We start from the raw sequence: 24,530 nt of genomic DNA, 5'->3' as shown, positions 1-24,530 counted from the left end.
ACCAAATACATAGACTGATCCACACATAAAGAGTGGAAACATAGATTACGTTGGTAAACTGTGGACTACGTATTTTCTGTCTTGTACTATTGATTAACGTTAACGTCAGTGTTATTACCAAATAGCCAGCCCGTTATTAACTGTAGGGCTACATAATGTGCTATGTAAACAGACAGGCTAACACACTAGTGTTGTCAGCTGCCTAAAATAAAGCATAGTGTCATATCAGCTGACGTCAGCTGGTTATGAATGGAGAGTCGTTCGCGACTTCAACTAGTGTGAGATAGCCAGGTTACGTGGATATGACATTAGCTCGCTAGCGTGCTGGCTCGCCACCAATGTAAACGATGAACTTACCCAAACTATAGCAAAGACGTCGGGTCGAAAAGAAATGCTGGTGAAGGACTTGACTTTCCGTTGAAGGGACCTGACGTTGATTTCTAGGGGCGTGGCTTCCGGCGTCAATCTTGGTAGCGATAGCGAGTGTGATTGGTCAAATCTTGGTAGACGCAACGGACGGTGATTGGCTGTCACCATTCTTGGTAGCAGGGCGGCCTCCGATTGGTCAAATCTTGGTAGAATCTTGGTAGCGATACGCAAGATGATTGGCTCTCAAATGATGGATGAGCTCGACCGACAGGCGACAGGGAGCGGTCTAGTGGCTAGGATTCGGCGCTCTCACCGCCGCGGCCCGGGTTCGATTCCCGGTCAGGGAAAACTCTCTTTAGGGCTCCATTGCCTTGTGTGAAAACTGCTTGACTGCAGTAATAATAACAATACAATCTTGATCGATTTGATAATGTCATGAAAACATACACTAATAACAGCATGTAGACTGTATATACAGTATAACACGTGTGGATGTATCACCATGATGTCACCCAAGCCTCGAGTTCAGTGTTTTGGCTGTCGCCATCTTGGTTTTAGGCTGTAGCCATTGTGGTTATTTGCAGCCAGAAGCGACACGAGAGGGTGGAGCTAAATACAACCGGATACCGAATAAGACATTTTTAAGAGACCAAAATGTTTCTTTCATGAACTGAAAACACACTGTGAAAGAGTTAAAGTTGTAAGACGAAAACACAGACAACTCCATGGTAGCGACCTGTCAAGCACAAGGTAGCCACGCCCTAAAGCATACCCTGCTTTATGGTCTATTTGTCTCTAAATGGGACCAATCAACAAATAAGCTCCCTGATGGTCTAGTGGCTAGGATTCGGCGCTCTCACCGGTTCGATTCCCGGTCAGGGAAAGCCCCCATTATGTGAAAACTGCTTGACTGCAATAATGATGCTTTCTGGCTTGTTTCACCAACAGTCTGTGTACGACAATCTTGATTGATATAAGAATGTCATGAAAACAAACAGCAACAGGAAAACTGCTTTGTCAAAGAGGCAACGCTGTCACCAACACTGACTGAGATGCTTGACAGGCCCGAAAGATTACCAGTGAGATCCGTCATTACCTGCAGAAAACTTATAATGCAAGTTTCACTAAGATAGCATTTGTTACTACTACTCTATTGACGTTTATTGGATTTTAAAGGTGTTCATGAAACTGTGTCCGTCCTATGTACTGTATATAAACAAGATTACAATATAAAAGTAACACATGTTGATGAGTGTTTCCTAAAAGATGTTCTTCATACCTTCGGCCCGTCTTGCGGGATGTTCAGTCGATGGAGGACGTGCTGGGAGAACGCCCTAAACATCCCGTCACTGTAGCAGTCGGAGATCTGCCATCAACACACCACAGAACGTGTCAATTTCTCTTGCATATTATGCAATTCCTTTTAACATCCATTCAATTCATACTAGTGTATTAAAATTATTATTTTGATTGTATATAGTCATGCAAAAAGATTGTATTTTTAGAAAATCGATTCTGTGATTTGAATCTGGCCACACTGGAGCATTGCGCTGGGTTGAGATGAAATATATGTATCACGCCAGGAATCTGACAATTGTACACATATTTCTAATCTCCCTGGAATGAATATCATATGAGCCTATGCATTTCTAAAATCTAAGAATCTCACACATACACTGCTGCACTGCAGCTGTAAATGTGAGCACATGAATATAAACATTACATGTGCTGCAGGGGCAATCAAAAGCATCAGCCTGAGGCTGACCTATCAATATTTCACATCTCAAGGCTAGAACCACAGGACAACACAAATTTACATGGTATCATCTTTATAGTAATCTCCTTGGAATTATCATTTAAATAACGTAAGCACTGGCTGAGCTTTTGAATACATCACATAAATATTTGAGCCTGAACTGCATGTTTATGACTAGACCGGATAACATTGTGCATGTGGGAAGGAAAGACCAATAAATGATTAAAAGAATATATCACAAAACGTGAGATAAAAACACATAAATGAAGACACGAACAAGGTTGCGTTTTACGTATGAGAGATTGCAATTTGTTCAAAGCAAATACATATGTAAAGTAGATCATACACACACATATACATGAGGGGTAACTTACGAGAGGCGTGTTGTAAAAGAGGCCGTATCTCATTCTCGGGAGGAGGGAGAAGAAGGCATCTTTGAAACACACCTGTGGACAAGTGTGAATAGATCAATGAAGTAAACATACAACATGGCACAGAAATCTGTTTATGTATATGTCACGGTGTTGTACATGCATGCATACTTATTTGACATCTTCAAGTGCAAAAACATTGGTTGATCTGAGTGTACTGTATATGAACGAATAAGCAACATATAAATATAAAACCTGCTTATTGCTGTGGTGTTTTCAAACTGCTCTTCTCAGAGATCACTCCAGTGTTTAGATGGGAATTGTGTCTACAGGAGGTGCACATTTCTAATCAGTTCAGTCATGGTGGTTCATACTAATTTCAGAGTTTCTTAGAGATATATTTCATCAAGACCCGTGTTGCTGCTTGTGGATACACCAAACACAACGGTGCCAGAGGATGTAAACATTCAACCCAGTCCAGGGAGTCTGTAACAAAACTCTAATTTAATTAGCTTTCATAGACTAAAGGCGTTTTCACAAGCCATAGTCCGTTTGGCTAGTCTGAATCAGAGTGAAATTGATTCTTTTGGTTCGTTTTCTATTTAGTTTGGTTCGGTTTCACAGTGCACAAATTAAAGTGAACCAAATTAAAAAAAACATTTTCTGAGGGGCATGTACGAAGGAGTGAATTTATCTTTCTCATCTTGAGAGCTGCAACTTCTATGCAGGGAATCGCAGACTTTTACTTTATAAAGTCACTATTTTTGTGGACTTTATCATATCCTGTATGTTTTCTTCTGCCCAGATGTCAAGCAAACATCGGACTTCTGCAGAGGTCCAGGTCAGTCTTCTCCCACTCATGTTAACCTGTCGTTTATCTGTGTCCATCTCAACAAACGCCCGCGAAGACAACCTGTGTTTTGGGTTGCTTGGAAGCGGTCTGAGACCACCTCTTGAGAGCATTCTCAGACCGGTTGCTTTGGTCCGCACCAGAGTACGATTACTGCGTTCACAACTGTCCAAACGAACCGCACAAGAGTTCAATTAAAACAGACTAAATGTTGGCTTGTGAAAGCGCCCTAAGTATACCAAACAATTTGGGTGGTATTTCTAATGTAAATGTAAATCAGCTTTTATTGACACACATTTGTTTTTTGTACACAGCACACAGTGAAATTTACTCTCTGCAAATACTTTAACTAGTATTAGGAGAAGTGGGCAGCGACTATATACCACCCGGGGAGCAGTTTGGGGGTTTGGTGCCTTGCTTATGGGCACCCTGGCAGTGCCCAGGAGGTGAACTGGTACCTCTCCAGCTGAATCAGCGACGCTCCGGTTCTCAAGACAAGTCCCTACGGACTGAGCTACTGCTGCCCCCAAAATCTACGTTCCCTGACCGGGAATCGAACCCGGGCCGCGGCGGTGAGAGCGCCGAATCCTAACCACTAGACCACCAGGGACATGCACAAATAACCATACTTGACTTCAACAACTTTTCATAGAAGGAGCATGCAATGACTACACTGAGGTAACCTTACACCTACTCTTTTTGAGTCATAGGTCTTCAAGTGGATGATGTCATAGTCTGAGAAGGCTCTCCATGTTTCACCGAACAGATCTCCATAACCATAAAAACTCTGAGAAAAGACATAAAAAAGAAGGGAACAAATGTTAATCAAATTAATGTTACATCTGAAATGAAAAACAAACCAATTAAATTAGAATCAACGGCAGCCTTCGGCAGTGCCAAACTCAGTCGTCTGTTTTCAAACTCTGCTGGTTGCTTTTTTTCTGAAGCTGTGGTTTTATACAAAATCTGTTATCACACTATTATCTGACAGCCTGTCGCTGTTTGGATTGCAGTGTGCAGTTTGTGCTGAAAGGTCACTGCTTTCCTTCTCCCCGACAGGTTTCTCTCTTTCCCTTTTCCTCTTTCCCTCTGTGCACAGTTGGGGGAACAATGGGCCGGATGACGCTGTCTGTAAAGCATTCTGTTTTTCAACTGCTGTTTCCCCTTGATGCCTTCATCGGGCACATATGCCACTGACTCCTTAAACAAAAACTGTGACTCTAGTACGTTGCAGACAAACTACTGTTTGGCTTTCTCGCTGGGTTGTAGTACTAAAATCCAATCGTACTTGCCAACCTTGAGACTTAGAAAAAAAAGGAAGGATTTTGAAACCAAAGCGGGTGTTTTGAGTTTCAGAGACTTTGTTTCCTGCATTCTGGTGACTTTTAAAGAATGAAAATAACAAAATAATAAGTACACTGCAACAGTATTTTTCTGCTAAATAGGCAACTTTTAATTCTCAGGAAAGAAAACTGAATAATTCACCCCTCTTGCGTGAACTTGCGTGACTCTCTGACATACACTAATATTCATAAGTTTTCATTCATTCATTAATTTTTTGCCCTGCTTTAGTATTTCTTTCGCTTAGTACTCTCTCCGTCTCTCACTCAGTTAAGGCGCTTTCAGACACAATGTGAAAACGGCACCACTGCGCTCTGAAACTCATTATTTCCAGTTGCTTGTGCCGCACCACGATGGCTTTTAGCTACGTCGAGCAAAGCCCAACTGGATGCTGCGTGCTGCAATGTGCGACGAGCGTACTCTGTAGCTGTAAACAGGTTATACACACTGTACAGTGCCAGAAACAGGTTGTGATAAAGAAAAGGAAAAAAAGGTGTGAAAATTGGTCATACATCAGAAGAAATACGGGAGAATTGTGACCCCGCTAGGAAACTGGGAGAGGGCAATGAAAAATGGGAGTGTCCCGATAAAATCAGGAGAGTTGGCAAGTGTGAATCAATTTTCAGACACTTTTTTTCATTTGTCTTGGACACAAACTCTTTCAATATTTGTATGACTGTGTTTTCATGTTATTTGGGAGAGTGACGTCAGAGAGAAAAAGCTAAAATATACCGCTACATCTGACATAATAATAATCTTAATCAAAAGTTGTATCTTTGAACAGGACCCAATGTGTGACTCTTCAGTTATTTCTTATGTAGCTAGAGGAGGAAGTTACCAATTCACTGGAGGCAGCACGCATGGAAAATCCTGCCCTGTGTTTTATTTTGACAGCTAAATAAAGCATCTTAAACATCTATCTTCTTTTGTCACAGCCAAAGGCATTTATGAATTGTTGTCATTTTCAGTGATGATAACAGGCATGTTGGCTTGAATTTGAACATCTATGTTTTAAGTGTACAGTATGTGCTGGTTAACCTTAAATAGAAACAACAAATTAAGAAATTTCTAGATTACCCCCTCCCCTCCTGTAGTGGGAAACATCAGGTACCCACCGTGTCCCACATGACGATGTTGATATCTGAGCTGAAGGAGTTGTTAATGTGCTGGGAGATGTAGAGGTTGACAAAGTCACAGAAATGGTGATACATGTTCACCCCTGTTAGAAAAACACATAAGTGTTATTTTTGGGAACATCTGTCTGTTTTACTACTGGTAACTAAAAGAAGAATATTCAATACATTACTGTATCATTCCAACAAGGTTTTTTAGAAAGTGTGAGTTTTGGTGGAATCCTTGCTATTACATAATGTACATAAGAGCATGTCTATTGTTTTCTCATTACGGTATAATAAGAGTAAAGGTTTTAGCTACTTGTTTGGTCTGCAGGGCTTTAAATCTTCGTTACCTACCAGCATCCAGTTTCATGAAAACAGTGGGCTTTTCAATGACGACGTCACAGTGTCCATCCTCTATGGGATGAAAGTCCAGCTCTGTGTATGTCTGCAGCTCAGCATACCTACAAAACAGAGCAACACAGCACATCAGTTTAGTATTGTAAATCTGCATTAACACATGTATAGGTGGCACACCATGGAAATAAACATTACAACCAGAGCTGTGACTTTGACTTCTTTTAAAGCTCCTATGTGTAGGATTGGTCTGACTTTGGTTGCTGCCAGTGGAAGCATCAAGAAACTGTGGCAGCAATGGACAAAAATGTGATATTTTGCTGTTATCAGGAGATTAAATAGGTGTCATCGGTTCTTATAAGCACCATAGATGTGTGTTACTACACCCAATATTAGGTTTTATCATCTATTCACATGGTCGATCACCGAAAGAAGGTATAAAAACAACATGTGTAAGTACAGCGACTGTAGTAATTATGACAGGAGCAGAAGCGGAAGTCAGGCGCTGTAGTATAGACATTGTGAAACTTTCAGGAGAAGGTCAGGGGCACAAAACACAGGGTTTTCACCCAGGAGAACAGGGTTTGCATCCAACAACATGTAGATGACTTTGTGTTCACAAGTTTTAAAGTTTCCCTTTTGAAACGTGTTACTTTAAGCCAAAATACAATGTTTTTCCCTAAACTTAATTAAGTGGTTTTGATGCCTAAACCTAAAGAAGCCTTTTTCTTTGTGTTCAAAACGTAACGTTTCATTCAGTTTCACAACGTGTTAGAACGTGTTGCTTTTAAGTTTCACTTTCACTTTTACAACGTAGTAGGTGTAGTAGTCCCCTAATGATCCACATCTATGGTGCTTATAGCAACCGATAACGGGTATTTAATGGCCTAATAACGGTTGAATCAGGTGCATTTTGGGTGTGACGACTGATCCTTTCATATAAAGAAACCAAATAGGGGTGGGTAGTATTGTCTGAGAATAAAAAAAGTGATGTACTATTGATCGACAACTTCCCCAGGTCTGATTGAGAGGACTGTTCTAGTTGTCACTGCAGCATCCCTCTGTCCACAAATGAGAGAAATGCAACGCAGCACAATCTAACCGGGAGTCAAACCTGGAATCTCCTGATTCAAAGTCAGACCCACTGCCAAAGCGTCTCCTTTACTGAATTCATCATTTGGAGAGGGCTAGTTCATTAGGCTTGACATTGATTGATAATGTGATGGTATTTTGGGTGAGACAAAGGGTGCTTTGCTTTCACACAACAGTTCATCACAGGTAGGAGGGCTCATTTCCTGATTTCAAACCTTCAGAAAATCTTAACACTCGATTGTTATGCATCGTTCAGTATGACTAAAGGTGGGACTGACATTCAATATACAGGAACCTCACTGGATAAACAACACCAGGCCCCTCAATGCAAATGACATTAACCTGTTAAGGGTGTTTTTCCTGTTTCAATGGTATGTCAAAGTCTTTAGGGCAAAGTCCCGTTGACATCTGTGTAACAGAGTAACTCTTAAAGTGCCTGTGAAGGATCACATTTTAACAAATGCCACAGACTGAAAAGTTACAACAGAATCAAACAGAATCAAATAAAAAATGAATGGCAACACGGAACATGTTTGATAATGAGAATATGATATTATGAATTGCTATATTGGGTGCACATTATGAGCAAGAAGAGCACTCTGTTCACTCAGAGATCACTGTGTTCTAGTCTATTAAAGTCACTGCAGCACCCCTCTGTCAACAAACAAGGAAAGATGAAACTTCTGATCTGTAGTCAGACACGTTATTCAGTGAGCCGGCCCACCGAAAACAGGCTCGCCTTACCTTACACTTCATGTAATGCATTGATAAGGAATGCTGGTCCAAACTCCATCATTTCTTTTTAAATATGGATTAAGGTGGGAGTGATATGTTTCAATTCATCAAACTAAATTGTGTCCTGACGGGAGTATTCACTATACAGGAACTTCACTTCCTGACAAAACCAGACACATAAATCAGAAGAAATTAGCCTACTGAGTACAGGCTGTACACTTCCAATGCTTCAGGCAGGTCTGGTTGATACAATTATTTGAATTTTTGAAGATTAATTCAGTTGACATCTGTGTGAAACAGTAACACTAAAAGTGCCAGCAAGAGGTCCAATTTCAACAAATTCTATTCATTTATACATTTCCTGATACTTGAGTCGTTCTTCATATATAGAATGCAGGCCCCCATGCACTTTTGAGTTTTAGTTAGTTACTGACAAGGGCTAAAGTTTCGTTCCCTGACCGGGAATCGAACCCGGGCCGCGGCGGTGAGAGCGCCGAATCCTAACCACTAGACCACCAGGGACATGTTCTCAACCCTGTGGAATGTATACAATGTCTGACAACTGGCAGGATGGGACTAGCCGGTGCTCTGTGAATTGTACTGCTGAACAGGCCTCTGTAGATATTAATGTCCTGTACACTACACGACTGAATAAATAGACTCAATAGAGTGCTTCAGGGATGATGTATTTTTTTACTGTATAAATAAATGCAGTTTTAATGCTGGAATAAACCAGATTATTGTACAGCTGAATTAATGCACCAAATTATTGCACTGTTAAGTCAGTATTGCACAGTTGAAGATATAATAAATTATGGGGTTATAGCTCCTGATAGAGGTAAAAATAATAAATATATATATGTTGTGTACATACAATATATAACAATTTACAATCTAATGGACATGTCTACCAATTTCTAGACTGGACAAGGGTATATTTGATCCTAAATACAATCTATTTAATATATGTTGTTGACGTCTGTATGACAATAAAGTAGAATAAATTAAATGTCTATCAGTTTGAGCAAATTACAAGTAAATGTTTGTACCGGTAGTCGCACGGAACTTACATTGGATCGTGTTCCATGACGTACACAAAACAGCGTTGCACTTCGTCAGTAAGGGCGGCTGGTTAAGTCGGCATCGTTGCAGACTCTTATAACCCACTTCCACTCCCTGTGAATTGGTTTGGAATGGCACTTAATATGGCACTCCATGCGAACGGAGAGGAAGTGCGTAGGTAGAGGGTGGTTTGGAATTGGGCCTTTTAGTGCAGGCCCCGCAAATACTTTAGACTATCAGTTGCTAACAAGGGCTAAAGTCTAGTTCCCTGACCGGGAATCGAACCCGGGCCGCGGCGGTGAGAGCGCCGAATCCTAACCACTAGACCATCAGGGACATGCCCCTGTCATTCAGGGAACTTGGTTTGACGATTGAGTAGCACGCTTGACAACTGGCAGGATGGGACTGAATACATCACTCATCACAGACAATAGTGCATCTTCATCATGTACAGGGGAAATTCAACTAGTATCGTTTGCTTCTGTCTGGCTTGCCTAATTGACCAATCTGGCTTTAGACAGAAGTTAGGACCTCCTACATCATTAACACACAGACATAGAAATACATAAATTAATATAGTTGTACGAATACGTAGAAATAAACTTAAGATATTTATTTATTTGTTTACCGTTTAATTATCAAAGTTTATTTATGTATTTATTTATCTATTTATTTCCATATTTATTTAATTATTAATTTTTTTTGTAATTTATTTCCATATTGATTTAGTGATACTTGAGTCATTTTTTGTCCTCTGTATTTAGAATTCAGGCCCGCATGTACTTTTGAGTTTTAGTTTCTAATAAGGGCCAAAATCATGTTCCTAGACCGGGAATCGAACACGGGGAATGGCGGTGAGAACGCTGCATCTTAACCATCATCATCACCGGCGATCCAGTCTTACTTTAGACAGAAGGTAGGACATCCTACCTCACTGACATACAGACATAAAAATAAATTGCAGTTGTGTGTAGTTGTACAAACATGCAGAAATAAACTTTTATTATTTATTTATTTAAGTCCTGTTAAATTACCAACTTTTATTTATTCGTACATTTATGTCTGTATTTATTTATTTATGTTTAAGTCACTTTTCATCCTCGATATTTAGAATGCAGGCACTCGTATACTTTTGACTTTTAGTTAGTTATTGAAAAGGCATAAAGTTACGTTCCCTGACCGGGAATCGAACCCGGGCCGCGGCGGTGAGAGCGCCGAATCCTAACCACTAGACCACCAGGGACATGTTTCTGCTGTTTGGGAACTTGCTGTCTCAATTCAATAGCATGCGTGACAACTAGCAGGATGGGACTATTTTAGATGTAGTAACACAGACTGTCGCTACTCTGTGCACTGTATTGCCAGACTTTTGCTTGAAGAGAATCAAACTGATAATGAATGGTTTGATAATTAGAATAACATATTAAGAATTGCTATATTAGGTTCACATTATGAGCAAGACTTTGCATATGGTGTCAGATTCGCTCACTCTGTTCTAGTTTATAATTTCAGGTATGGTTAAATTCATTTCACAAGCCTACATCATACACCATCAGTGGAGGCTTTCCAGTTTCAATGCTATAATAAAACAGGTCTGACAGAGCAGATTGTTTGAATTGTTATGAGTGGTGAGCCAAATTCAGAAGATTAGTCATCTGTGTTAGTAATCTGTGTAAGGCTGTGGTCACACAGACAACAGCTGTGGGCTAATGTCGGTCTGAACCCGGTTTATAGTTACTCTTAAAGTGCCCAAGAAAGGGATAATTTTTAACAAATGCAATAACTTTAAATTAAACACCAGGAAAGACTACTGTGTGCAATTACTAATTAATAGCAAATAGAACATGTTTCATAGTTAGAATAAGGGATTATGAACTGCTATATTAGGGGCACATTATGAGCAGCATTTTACTGTCACATTTGCTCTCATTGTTCTAGTCTATTTCCGTCATTGCAGCACAACTCTCTCCACACAAGGAAAAACATCACACGAGCTAGCCAGGAGTCGAACCTAGAATCTTCTGATCCGTAGTCAGACGCGTTATCCATTGCGCCACTAGCCCGCCAGAGCACCATGTGCTTTTAACAAAACAGGAGAATCGAGCACAAGCCCTACCCCCCTGACATTCCTGGCTGCTTTGAGAGGGAGCAACGTGTTTTTCACTACCTTAAAGGGGAACACCACCTAAATTAAAAATTCCAATATGTTATTTCAATGGCCTAGGAAAGTGCAATCAATATTTGTGAACATGAGTTACTCACTCACTCACTCTCTCTCTCTCTCTCTCTCTCTCTCTCTCTCTCAAAGCCAGAAACCAGAGAAGTAAGTCTCAAACTTGTGATGTCATAGGGTATAAAGTCTGGAGCTGCTCCATAGACGATGAATGGGAGACTGATTTATTTTATTTTCTCTAGATAGGCTTCCCCGTTTTTCCTCACAGCCTATTAAAATCTATATATGGGTACCTTATGAGGGGTGTAAGTAACAAAAATTAATTGAAATAAACGGAGGGGATGAAAATACATGCCAATTGAAAAATTTAGCCATAAAAATGGATGTGAAATGAAAAATTAGGTGACAATTTATCAAGTGATTTGATTAATTTGGGGCTGATTTGACTAAAACAGTTGTGATATGATGAAAACTGAGCCATGTTTCATCATCTTATATTCATCATTCACAACACAAAATTGCCATTTATCATTTAAGGAAAGTGGCCTCAAGGTTGGAAGTAACAAAAAATAATTGAAGAAAAGGGAAGTGATGAAAATGTATGTAAATTGGAAAAATAGATTGTCAATTGATTTGATAAACTTGATTGGCATTTTATTTGAAAAAGTATTGTTTTTGTTACTTCAACCCAATCAAAAAAAAAAAAAATAGAACAAGGCGACTCAGCGAACCGCACTCTCCCGGCGGATGTGGTTTTTGATTGACATTTTGGGCGGAAGTAAGAAAAATTGCGTGCCGTAAACGATAAATGTTATTTTCAATAAAATGCCAATCAAGTTTATCAGATCAACTGATTTTTCAATTCACAATTTCAATCACTTCCCTTTTCTGCTATTATTTTTTGTTACTTCCACCCTTGAGGTCATTTCCCTTAAATGATAAATGGCAATTTTGTGTTGTGAATGATGAATGATGCATTTAAGATGAGGAAAATGATGAAATATGGCTGTTCTAGTCTATTGCAGTCATTGCCTCCCTTTTTAGGACTGCTTTGAGATGGAGCAACGTGTTTTTCACTACCTTAAAGCTTCAGTAGGCAGAATGTTTTTGAAATAAATAAATAAATCAATTTAAGATATTTATTTATGCAGTTATTTCCATAACCATTTCAGCATTTATTTATCCTTTTATTTATTTCTGTATTTAATTATTTATTACTGTATTTATTGATACTGAAGTCATTTTTTGTCCTCCATATATAAAGCCATGCTACAAAACATCGATTTTGGCAGACTTGTTTCAGCACCAGCCATTCTAAATCCCATTCAAAGATCAAGGAACACACTGACACTGATCATACTGTGTCTTCATGAGCAGCATTTTACATATACTGTCGCATCGGGTCATATTGTTCTCGTCTATTGCAGCAGAACTCAGTGCACATATGAGGAAAAACACTGAACGAGCTAGCTAGGAGTCGAACCTAGAATCTTCTGATCCGTAGTCAGACGCGTTGTCCATTGCGCCACTAGCCCGCATGCCTAACAGAGGAAACCCCCACCCCCCACATTCCTCCACACTGGCCCTGCCTCCCCATTTAGGTCTGCTTTGAGAGGGAGCAGCGTGTTGTTCACTGCCTTGAGAAATATGATCATATCAACAACAGACTTGAGATGCAAGGTAAAGGTAAACAACTTAGATTAACTTATTAAATCATAAATAACTTATTAAATAACTAAATTAAATGTTGTGGTCTAGGAGTTACATTTTATTTATATCAGTGAGGTGAGGAGGACCAGAGGACTGAAGTCATTAGTTCTGTTTAACATTTCAAAGCACCTCTCTAGGTGTCTCTTTTGAAATGACAATAGGTGCTAGTTTGTGTGATTAATTTAGTCAACATGTTTCTAAGGCAGGGGGTGGGGGAAACTAGTACTCCTACTGGGATTACTCCACATGCCTTTGTGTCTGTAACAGATTTAACAGACTTTTTAAATTTTAACTACACTGTTTCCCCTATAATGGAGCTGGTATATAGCTGGTCTGACTCAAAGAAAACATGACACATACTGTAACTGCTAATTCTCCAGGCAGGACATTAGCTGCCTCTACATCAAAAAAGTCCCATCCTGTCAGTTGTCAAACGTGCTATTCAATCCACAACGCAAGTTCCCTATAAGGCAGATGCTTAGTGGTTAAGATTCAGCGTTCTCACTGCCACAGCCCCGGTTCGATTCCCGGTCTGGGAACATGATTTAGGCCCTTATTAGCAACTGAAAGTCAAAAATACATGGGGGCCTGAATTCTAAATACGGAGGACAAAAATGACTCAAGTATCACTAAATCAATATAGAGATAAATTAATAACAAAAGAAATAGATAAATAAACTTTGATAATTAAATGGTACACAAATAAATAAATATCTTAAGTTTATTTCTACGTATTCGTACAACTATATTCATTTATGTATTTCTATGTCTGTGTGTTAATGAGGTAGTAGGTCCCAACTTCTGTCTAAAGCTGGATTGGTCAATTAGGCAAGCCTTACAGAAGCAAATGATACTTGTTGAATCGCCTGTGATGAGTGATTTATTCAGTCCCATCCTGCCAGTTGTCAAACGTGATACTCAATCGTCAAATCAAGTTCCCTAAAAGGCAGAGGCATGTCCCTGGTGGTCTAGTGGCTAGGATTCGGCGCTCTCACCGCCGCGGCCCGGGTTCGATTCCCGGTCAGGGAACATATCTTTAGCACCTTGTCAGTAACTAACTAAAAGTCCTAAGTACACAAAGGCCTGCATTCTAAATAGGAGGATAATAATGAATGTAAACCTCTGTCTAAAGCAAGACTGTATCGCCAGTGACCATGATGGTTAGGATTCTGCGCTCACACCGCCGCGGTCCGGGGTTCGATTCCCAGTTAGGGAACATGATTTTGGCCCCGTTTAGTAACAAACCAAAAGTCAAAAGTACATGGGGGCCTGCATTCTAAATAAGGAGGACGAAAAATGACTCAAGTATCAATAAATAAATATGGAAATAAAAAAATAAATGTTGAAATAAACATGGAAACAAATAGATAAATTCATAAGTAAATCAATAAACATTGAGAGTTAAATAGGACATAAATAAATAAATATCTTAAGTTAATTTCAACATTATCGTACAACTATACAGTATTTATTTATATATTTATTTATGTATTTTTATGTCTGTATGTTAATGAGGTAGGATGTCCTAATCCCTGTCCAAAGCAGGATTGGATCACCGGTGATGATTTATTATTAATTCAGTCGTGCTGTGTACAGGATATTAATAACTACAGAGGCCTGTTCAGCAAAATTCTGGCAATACAGTGCACAGAGCACCCCCTATTGACGGTCTGTGTTACTACATCCAAAAAGTCCCATCCTGACAGTTGTCAAACATGTTATTCGATCCACAAATCAAGTTCCCTAAACAGGCAGAAGCATGTCCCTGGTGGTCTAGTGGTTAGGATTCGGCGCTCTCACCGCCGCGGCCCGGGTTCGATTCCCGGTCAGGGAACACGAGTTTTTGTCCTTATTAGTAACTTAAAGTCAAAACAGCATTGAGGCCTGTATTCTACATATGGAGGACAAAAAAATACTCAAGCATCAATAAATAAATAAAAGAATAAATTAAAACAAGTTGAAATAAATATGGAAATAGATACATAAATGCAAAATTACGAAATAAAAGTTGATAAACAGGATATAAACAAATAAGTATCCTAAGAATGTTTCTAATAGTAATAGTGGAGCGGATAGTGGAAAAATCGTGCAAATAGTGATACAAGCACCAAATTTGGCATGATGATTCCCGAGGGGTCACTTAGCAAATATAAACGATCGGCCACTTGAAAATCCAAGACGGCGGCCATTTTTCAAGATGGCCGCCAAATTGACCTGCCGTTAATGGTTTCTCTCATAGAAATTCATCTACTTGGTCAATTTGAGTGATCTTGGTGTCAAAGTATGTGATTTCTAGCATGCTGGATCTTATTTTGATAGTTAAATAATTTTTAACTTCAATATAAATTTAGTCGCGGAGAATGTTTTTCTTAAAAAAATGCATGATTTTGATGAACTTGAATGATTGTGATGTAGAATTATATGTTTTCTGGTATGCTATCTAATCTAACAATTTTTACAGCTTTAACATCCTCCAATACGTTTTTTTTTTTTTACTTTTGGCTGTCCGGTGAGTCTTTGCTTTGTGGTGTTTGCAAGGCTCAATTGGCTTGTAGGCCTACTGTTGTAGATATCAATAGCTGCTGTTGCCATAGGTGTAGGGGCTTAGTGGTAGAGGTAGCACCTTTGTTTCAGAAGTCAGCCACATCCTCCAGGATGGACTACTCGCACTGGTTCACACTACTTGCCCAACTCTCATCTATGGCTCCATGAAGTTGCCAGTGCACGGCAATGACCACACCTCGGACACCATGTTGGCTCATGGGCTGAACTAGGTGAGGGTAAAACACAGAGAGTCTCTGTGTGATGGAGTATTTCTAGCTCCAAATTTCAAAGTGCATAGAGTCAACGAACCAGCCATCTTTATCCATGAGGTTCCCACACCAACATATCTATCAGTTGCCTCTTTCTGGTCTTGGAAAACACAGACAGGCCAACATACATAGCAAAAGGTGTCTTCCTGTCCTTGGATTGCCTGTGGACCTGCGATCCTTCCCTGTATTTGGCAAAACAGCTCTACTGTAACAGTTGCAAGGTCAGATTTTGATGTGCCATTTTGGAGTTGTGACTTGATATCAGCCCCATGTTCAATCATACATACAAACTGAAGCAGTGATGGTGGGACGGTATCTTCAAGGTACCCATCATGAGACGTGCTGTTGAATTCTGATTTATGCTGAAACATGTCACGACGTATCATCTGAGCAGCCTTTGCCAGGTGGACTGCTTCTCCATATTTGCTTCCTTCTTCTGGGACAGCTCTTCTTTCTTCTGCAGCTGTTGGGCATTCAGATAGGCTCGTTCTCGTTTGTACAGAGCAGCCAAGCAAGCAGGATGACATCTCCAGCACTCAGTTTGGGAAGGAGCTTTCCATCACTGAACGGGCACTTGCTTGCATGGGATACAGCTAGGTTCATGCATTATTTTACGCAATCTGTACACTATCTGGATAACTGAAACCCCATTATCCTTGGCTCGGCTCTCCCGCGCTTGCACATCCTGTCGATTCAGGTTTTGCTGCCTTAAACTGATCAGGGGTTGGTAGTAAGCAGCATTTTGGACACTAAGTATAATGCTGAATCCTACTTAGCTGACGTTAAACCCCATTCTGAGTTACACAGCAGCGATTGTCACCAGTGTGCCCTGGTAGTGCCCGACAATCACTCCTTTACAGTTCTTTGCTGTTTTTCCAATTCTGGCAGTTGGGTTGGAACCTCATGGATAAAGATGGCTGGTTCGTTGACTCTATGCACTTTGACATTTAGAGCTAGACATACTCCATCACAGAGATACTCTCTGTGTGCTACCCTCACCTAGTTCAGCCCGTGAGCCAACATGGTGTCCCGGGGTGTGGTCATTGCCGTGCACTAGCAACTTCATGGAGCCACAGGTGAGAGTTGGGCAAGTAGTGAGGACCAGTGCCAGTAGTCCATCCTGGAGGATGTGGCTGACTTCTGAAACAAAGGTACTACCCCTACCACTAAGCCCCTACACCTATGGCAACAGCAGCTATTGATATCTACAACAGTAGGCCTACTTGAGCCATGCAAACACCACAAAGCAAAGACTCACCGGACAGCCAAAAGTAAAAAAAAAACATATCGGAGGATGTTAAAGCTGTAAAATTAGATAGCATACCAGAAAACATATAATTCTACATCACAATCATTCAAGTTGACCAAGTACATGCATTTCTTTAAGAAAAACATTCTCTGCGAGTAAATTTGACAGCCATCTTAAAAATGTCCGCCATATTGCAGTTCAAAATTATTAAAACTATCAAAATAAGATCCAGCATGCTAGAAAACACATAATTTGACACCAAGATCACTCAAATTGACCAAGTAGATGAATTTCTATGAGAGAAACCATTAACGGCAGGTCAATTTGGCGGCCATCTTGAAAAATGGCCGCCGTCTTGGATTTTCAAGTGGCCGATCGTTTATATTTGCTAAGTGACCCCTCGGGAATCATCATGCCAAATTTGGTGCTTGTATCACTATTTGCACGATTTGACTGAAAAATGGATGTTAGCCGCTCCACTATAAGGATTCGGTGCTCTCACCGCAGCGGCCCGGGGTTCGATTCCTGGTCAAGGAACATGCTTTTAGCCTCTGTTAGTGACCATAAATGTATGTTTTTTTCCAATTCCAAAGAGCTCATACCAACGTCATTGGCTAAAGCTCAGTAAATGAGTGTGTGAATGTGTGTGTGTCCTGCCTCACCAAGATTGCAAAGGGCTCTTGTGCTCTCCCTCGACAGCAAGTGCTCGCTTGTTCAGTCTGCAACATCCGCCAATCTCACCCTTCTGAATGAAGTCCTCATTGTACCTGCAACACAAACATGGATGAGTTTGTGTCAATGCAATTCATTTTTTCACATATATGTCGCTTTCAAATATACTGACCTCTCAAGACTTCTGCGCGGCTTACGTAGGTCCAGGTAAAGGTTAGTTGCCTTACAGTAGCGAGTGTGGCTGCTACATCTTAATGATGAGTCCCCCTGGAAAAATATTAAGAGAAGAAATATTTAATTTTTACGTGATATTAACTCTGGACCTTAGAGGTTGTGAGAGTGGTCTCTATACTATACTCTCTACACTACTGCTTTTGAACAGCAAATTATGTTCAGGCCTATTGTCTGTGGACTCTTTTGTTCAACACTGTGTCTGTTTCTACATGTTGTTTCTTCCTGTTGACTCAGTAGGCCCGTGGGAACTAAGGAAATGAGCAGACTTACTGGCTTGCTGGCCGTGCAGAGTGTTTTGAGCTCAGAGAGGCGCTCCTTGACGTAGCCAAAATCAGCCTGCTTCCAGAAAAGCTCCTGGGCTGCCTCCAGAGAACGGGCCCTGACAGATCAGAGATTTAAGCAGATCATCAAAGTTGAAAACCATAATGGTTCATCAATGATGCATGCTATGAATGAGTACACTTTTACTTTGGAAAAGCAACGAGGCTGTGGTTCAGTAAATTCAATACCTATGAATAAAAGATTACTATTATTTGTTATACTTAAGATTACTGAGCAACTGACACATCATAGCTGGCTGCTAGGAGAGGTGTGGGAAGTAAATTACGTAAACGGCATTATACTTGTGAGGAGGACAAAGTGGGAACATAAAGTGTGTTAGAAGTGTTGTGAGGAACTGTACCATCCAGAGTCAGCTTTGGTGCAGACTGGATAGCTAAAGCGCTTCCCTGGATCACAGTTCTTCTCGTAGCCCCAACAGGCAGACAGATCCTGCAGAGCGTCCTGTTGTAAAAACAAGTATATCAAATGTAAATATATGTGTGTGAGAGAAAGAGAGAGCGAGTGATGGAGTAAGACAGAGAAAGACAAGAAGTTTAGTATAGTGTTGTGACACAAGTTTACCATCAAATTTGACCATTTTAAAAGGACATGAGCTAACAAAGCTGATGGAGTTGCAAAATACATAAAAATAAAATAACTTTACACAATAGTAAGTATCTGAAATGTGCTTTTCTCTAATAATTTTCTTACTACAATTGTAATTGCAATTGTAATGTAAACTCCAGAGTAGATGTAGACCGATTAATCGGTGGTGATAGGACGTTTTAAAAAATATCGTTATTGGCGGAACTGGGCTCTGATAGTGGCCGATGGCTGCCCAGCCTCCCCCAGTCACGTAGTGACGTACATCACTGTTTTGCATGGAGGCTCCATACACAAAATCAAGGTAGAGGGGGAGAAAAAAAAAGTTATATCTCGAATACATAATGCAATACCATCAGCTCTTTGTCCCATGATACAAGACAGGCAGACAGGGAGGAAAAGAAATCATTCACTTCTTCATTTATTTTAACTTGCTTACCGATTTGGCGTTCTCTCTTCCAAATAATCCAGCCACATAACCATCCATTCATGAAATGAAATCGCACACTTAAGGATCATCCTTAGCTCAGAATATGCATGAACATTAATGGTTTGCAAGAGTGGCATTTAACAATGTACGAGACACGCAACAGAAGTAATCCTGGCCAGTCATATTGTAAACCACAGAACAGCGGATCTCCCGTTACAAATAAATAGAACATTTTCCAATGATGTAATCCCCCAAATAGCACTTCAGGATAAATTCGGAGAGACAGAAAAATGATTTATTAAAAACGGTGTATGCAAAAGTAGCCGACTGTGCTGCTGCAAAAGTAAATAAGATATTGGCTTTTTCCTGCTCAAAACTATCATTGTTATATCGGCCTTTAAAAATCCACTATCGGTTGACCTCTACTCCAGAGTAACCCCGAGTCATCCAGATGCTCTAAATAATATTGGTACAAGTTATCACAGCCATCTTTCCTATCTTTTCTGATGTATGGAACATCAGTGTGACACCCTAGGCAAAGGGTCAGAACAATCTTTTGCGTCTACTTACTGGAGAGCAGTGTCCATTTACGTACACATCTATATACAGAAATAACATAATTCAAAACTGCAACTGAGTGCGATCTTCATTAAATAATGTGCTGCCCATTCTGCCTACTCATAATGCCGCTATCTTACACAACACTAACAGGAAATACAATTTAACAAGAATTTTTATGTTGTTAGTCAAGATCTAAATCTCAAGACACTCGACAGTAAAGGGCTTCGTAGGAGCTTTTCCTCACAGTACAGCAAAACTAACTAACGTGCTACCACTTCACACTGAGAAAATATTTGAACAGTGAAAAGTTGACAGAGTGCATATCTTACTTTAAAAGGGCAAAGTGGGTCCAGGCGGCATTGCTTAGCGACCCTCTTGTTGTTGTAGAGGAAGTAGGGTACGTGCTCTGGCGGCAGGGAGATCCAGCTGTGGTTGAGCAGCGGTGCTGGTGGTTTGTGGTTGGTGTTCTCAGCCTTCTCAGCGGTGACCACAGTGAAAGAAAAAACTATGCCCAGCGCTACCAAGAGCAGCATAGTCAGAATCACACAGACATGTGAGATAGCTGCCTCTCTTCACAGCTCTCTGAGGAGGACAAAAAGAGGGGAGAGACACAGACTCAGACTTGCACTCTGTAATCTTGGTTAAAAGCCCAACACCACAGTTTACAAGCATGTGGGCACAAGCAAGTGTGTGGGAACCTAGCTCCAGGCGGATCTGAGCGCCTCACAGGGAAAGGTCCCGTTGCAGGAAGTATTGCTGACCTTTTTTCCGACTCTTGTCTGAGCAATCATAACTGAGACTGAGGGAGGCAAATGAAAACTGCTGGCTGGCTGGTTAACAATATGAGTTTCATCCAGTATGCATTTGCTTACACAACCCAAAACCACTGACATTCTTCACTCCCAAAATCAATCAAAGAATATTTGTGGGATTGCCGTTATTGCAGTTACCACATAACAATGGCTCCCAAATCTGTGCACAGCTGAAGGAGCTGAGAATGACTGATTTTGCGGTATATGACTTAAAACCAGGGGCAGGGCCAAATGAATGGAATTCAGCATCATTGCTATTATGACTTAATGCATGGTATGTTATAAATTAACAACCATGTATCACTCGTGGTTTTGAAACTGAATAACTTTTTCCCTCCCAGACATATCCCAGTATCTGGCAGATGGGCTAAAACAACTAAATTTCCTCGAACAATGCAGGTTGACCGGAAGAGAGCAAAACCTGGTACACACAGAACAAATGGCTTGAGTAACACTCTGCTACAGCTTCTCATTGGGCTCAAGAGCCAATTTCTGCCATTGTCAATGAAGTTGTTCTGTCCTATGCACAGCTATATATGGTGGGAAATCTATGTACAATAGGCTATGTGCTTGTACAAATCTAAGTTATTTGTTATTGCTACTTCATATCAGATGTCAAGTTGCGTATTTTGCATTTTTTTTTTTTACAAAAAATTAAATATTTTTATATTAACCTCTTAAGCCTAGACAGACATACCCAAAATAAATCAAGAATAGCTCCACAACTACCAGGTCTATATGCATGATCTTGGCCTCTATGGATAAGTAAGACTTCAGAGAATTCATCCCCAGTGTAAGTAACATTGTGACTGTTTCTATGCCTGAGTAAATTGTGATGAACCAAAGGAAAAATTGACATTTTTATCCTCGACTAAAATGTTTTCTAGATTAGACAGTGGATAACACCATTATAGCAATGACACAGAGATGCCAATGAATTCATTCAGCAACTCCTCGACTACAACTGTGCCAAAGCAGATATAACTAACACAAAGCACATAGATTCTACAAAGGTTTTAGTACGGATAGGACTAGGCGGACTCTCAATTTGGCCACTTGGATACCCAAATGGGTTTTCTACCTCTTGAAAGGGAATCTGGCTAAAAAATACAACTGATATCCACTACAGGAGGCTATGTGCACACAATGGAGCCTTTGGCCATGACATTTACCCTGTGCATCATCAGATTATACCATCGTGCACAGTATAAAATCAATAAAAAACAACTAAATTGTATAATTTTGACTCCAAATGGGGTAGTTCTATTATAATAATCTCCAAATGGGGTAGTTGTATTGTAATAATGAAATATGATCAAGTAAAACTTAGATAATAACAAATAAGATCAATAACAACGTAAATTATAAAAATAAATTAAAAACGGTCAAAGATTTAATAAGGTAAAAAAATAATTTCTCATGCGTTGATTTTGTAACTAAAATATTGAAATCATTGCCAAATAAACATTGTTTGGACAAAATACTGTACACTTGGAGTGTTATTTTAGTAGTGTTAAGGCCTCGTCGTTTAGAAATAATTCGGAAAAAAGACCAACACAGCATTTTATGAAGTTTTAAAGGTCCCATATTGTAAAAAGTGAGATTTTCATGTTTTTTATATTATAAAGCAGGTTTAAGTGCTATATAAATACTGTTAAACTATCAAAACGCTCAACATACGGAGAAATACACACAGCCCGTATTCAGAAATTGTGTATTTGAAACCAGCCGTTAGGATTTCTGTCCATTTGTGATGTCACAAATATACAATATTTAGACCATCACACGGTTTTAAACATAAACATTCTAAATGTGTCCCAGTTTATTCCCTGTTGCAGTGTATGAAAATAACATCAGCTGACAGTAAAGTAAACATGTTGCCTAGCAACGCAATTCCGTTGAAATGCACTAAAACGGAGCGTCTCAGACAGAGGGTAAATACAGGTATATTCAGACAGACAGTATGAGGAAAATAAAGTTGTTTTTTTAACATTACAGCATGTAAACATGTTCTAGTAGAAACACAAAATACAAGTATGAACCTGAAAATGAGCACGATATGGGACCTTTAAAAGTCAGTGTTTTAACACACAGCTCAGCTGAACCCGGTACCGATTTCATCCGGCTAGAACAGGTTAACAATGTACAGTTTATTATTACCTTGAATCTAGGGCTGTAATTTGTACTAGTTTACGTTTTATATATTCTTTAAATGTGTCACCCTCCTCGGAGTCTGTGCTCCAGCCTGGCCTCCCCATCAGACATTTTCTAGATCCGCCCCTGCTTGTAATAACATTATAAACCTGTGTATACAGTGGGTTTGGTAACAATAGGTTGTTCAAAGTTAAATTATCACCACCACTACTTCAATAAATAACAGTAAAAACACTCTTTTCTATGGACGTAACGGTATGCCTGAAAGTAACTACTGTGTTACTGCATTAAATACAACGGCTGTCTGAGATCAGCTACTTCAGGAGGAGTGAAGCTAACTAACGGTCATCATGTGAAAACAGCTTCACGCCGTCTTCTGGTGGCATTAGTTGTAGTTAATTATCTTTAATTGTTTCTGTAAGGCAGAGTTTTTTTTTTTACAAGCACAAATCTAACGTGTCCCCCCTAAGGTTACGTTACATCCTCGTCTTTTTGTCGCAAACACCCCTTTTATCTAGTTAATTAGCTAAAATAAGCAACTATCAAACTTTTAACTGGCACCAATTAGCTAACTCGGCTTTAAGATAACGTTACAAACCACCACTGAAATACATCTTAACACTGAGGATATGTGGAGATAATAACACATTACTTACTCTTTATCTTTTACAGCGGGTATAATAACGTGAATACTTCATTGGAGGCTAATGTCTGACATATTTAATGTGGCGGCTAACGGTTTTAACGGTTTTAACGGTCTTAACGGTTAACGTCAGTTAGTTCCATGACAAAGCCGTTACCCCCTTCAGCCGTTAATTCAAACGGCTACCGATGTGGCAGTTAGAACAACATATTTAAACATTTCCACGGTTGCAAACAACTTTAAACAGGCACGAATCATCACAATATAAAGATTCCGTCTTATTAAAGGTTATTATGAGTTTGAGTGAGAGAGAGGAGGTTTACCTGAATGTACAGCCTGCTGTCCTCCAGACTGAAGCGGTGATGTTACCGGTGGTCGCCATAACACCGGAAACCTTACACCGGCGTGTAATACGTCATGACGTCCACAGGGTGACGCTGTTTACCTACACGTTGTCTTAATCCTTAATGCTGGAGGTGCTCTCCACACTCTGTTTTCACCCTCTGAGAGCCACAATAGACCAGTTTTTTGTCTTTTTTAGGGAGGTAAAGTGGGTCTTTAGGGGGAGATAGATAGATAGTAACTTTATTGATCCTGAGGGAAATTCAAGTTTCCAGCATCACAGCTCCATAGTGCAAAACATGTTAGTTAGTACATATTTTAAAGTAAATTTCATGCGTGAACGTGTGTCTGTTAGGGTCTTACTGTATCTTAAGTACAAAAACAGCAGTATAGACTACAGTCATGCATGAGGATGCTGTGGTGTGTGCCATGAGTCATATTTTTATTCGCTATAAGCTGGCAGTGATAAGGAACCTTGTAAATGTATGTGCAGAAGAGAGAGATAGAGAACAACACAGTTGAACTGCACACATTCGGTATGGCAACTCTGCTGCAGGAGTCTATTAGTACATCTTGAAGATAGGTGATGATAATGACTTTTTACTAGGGCTGTCAATCGATTAAAATAGTTAATCGCGATTAATCACATTTTTTATCTGTTCAAAATGTACCTTAAAGGGAGATTTGTCAAGTATTTAATACTCTTATCAACATGGGAGTGGGCAAATATGCTGCTTTATACAAATGTATGTATATATGGATTAT

At 39.9% G+C, this 24,530-nt stretch overlaps 1 protein-coding gene and 8 non-coding genes across 10 annotated transcripts in view; 2 read left to right on the top strand and 7 right to left on the bottom strand.

The window, feature by feature from the left end:
• Positions 1-23,866, bottom strand: part of eogt (EGF domain-specific O-linked N-acetylglucosamine (GlcNAc) transferase) — a 35,006-nt gene extending 11,140 nt beyond the window's left edge. The window contains exons 1-11 of one of the 2 annotated variants that reach the window (XM_074615554.1): positions 23,747-23,866; positions 20,144-20,396; positions 18,582-18,682; positions 18,170-18,278; positions 17,838-17,932; positions 17,656-17,760; positions 6,160-6,266; positions 5,803-5,906; positions 4,041-4,133; positions 2,500-2,571; positions 1,649-1,735 (exon numbers count right to left, since the gene is read on the bottom strand). In XM_074615554.1, the coding sequence (XP_074471655.1) occupies positions 1,649-1,735; positions 2,500-2,571; positions 4,041-4,133; positions 5,803-5,906; positions 6,160-6,266; positions 17,656-17,760; positions 17,838-17,932; positions 18,170-18,278; positions 18,582-18,682; positions 20,144-20,347 (1,077 nt within the window). In that variant the 5' untranslated portion in view covers positions 20,348-20,396; positions 23,747-23,866. Of the gene's footprint in view, positions 1-1,648; positions 1,736-2,499; positions 2,572-4,040; positions 4,134-5,802; positions 5,907-6,159; positions 6,267-17,655; positions 17,761-17,837; positions 17,933-18,169; positions 18,279-18,581; positions 18,683-20,143; positions 20,397-23,436; positions 23,583-23,746 lie in introns of those variants that run through there. The other variant, XM_074615638.1, reaches the window with a different exon arrangement.
• On the bottom strand, positions 3,885-3,956 carry trnae-cuc (transfer RNA glutamic acid (anticodon CUC)). Its single transcript has one exon. It is a non-coding gene; the product is annotated as a tRNA-Glu (tRNA).
• Positions 8,437-8,508, bottom strand: trnae-cuc (transfer RNA glutamic acid (anticodon CUC)). The gene has a single exon. It is a non-coding gene; the product is annotated as a tRNA-Glu (tRNA).
• trnae-cuc (transfer RNA glutamic acid (anticodon CUC)) lies at positions 9,313-9,384 on the bottom strand. Its single transcript has one exon. It is a non-coding gene; the product is annotated as a tRNA-Glu (tRNA).
• trnae-cuc (transfer RNA glutamic acid (anticodon CUC)) lies at positions 10,220-10,291 on the bottom strand. Its single transcript has one exon. It is a non-coding gene; the product is annotated as a tRNA-Glu (tRNA).
• On the bottom strand, positions 11,039-11,111 carry trnar-acg (transfer RNA arginine (anticodon ACG)). The gene has a single exon. It is a non-coding gene; the product is annotated as a tRNA-Arg (tRNA).
• On the bottom strand, positions 12,684-12,756 carry trnar-acg (transfer RNA arginine (anticodon ACG)). The gene has a single exon. It is a non-coding gene; the product is annotated as a tRNA-Arg (tRNA).
• trnae-cuc (transfer RNA glutamic acid (anticodon CUC)) lies at positions 13,889-13,960 on the top strand. Its single transcript has one exon. It is a non-coding gene; the product is annotated as a tRNA-Glu (tRNA).
• Positions 14,694-14,765, top strand: trnae-cuc (transfer RNA glutamic acid (anticodon CUC)). Its single transcript has one exon. It is a non-coding gene; the product is annotated as a tRNA-Glu (tRNA).
• Positions 23,867-24,530: the final 664 nt, after the last annotated feature.

This window comes from Sebastes fasciatus, chromosome 1 (genome assembly GCF_043250625.1).
Source record: "Sebastes fasciatus isolate fSebFas1 chromosome 1, fSebFas1.pri, whole genome shotgun sequence".
NCBI classification, from domain to species: Eukaryota; Metazoa; Chordata; class Actinopteri; order Perciformes; family Sebastidae; genus Sebastes; species Sebastes fasciatus.
The sequence above is the reverse complement of the archived record's forward strand: the minus strand, read 5'-3'. Positions and strand labels throughout refer to the sequence as shown.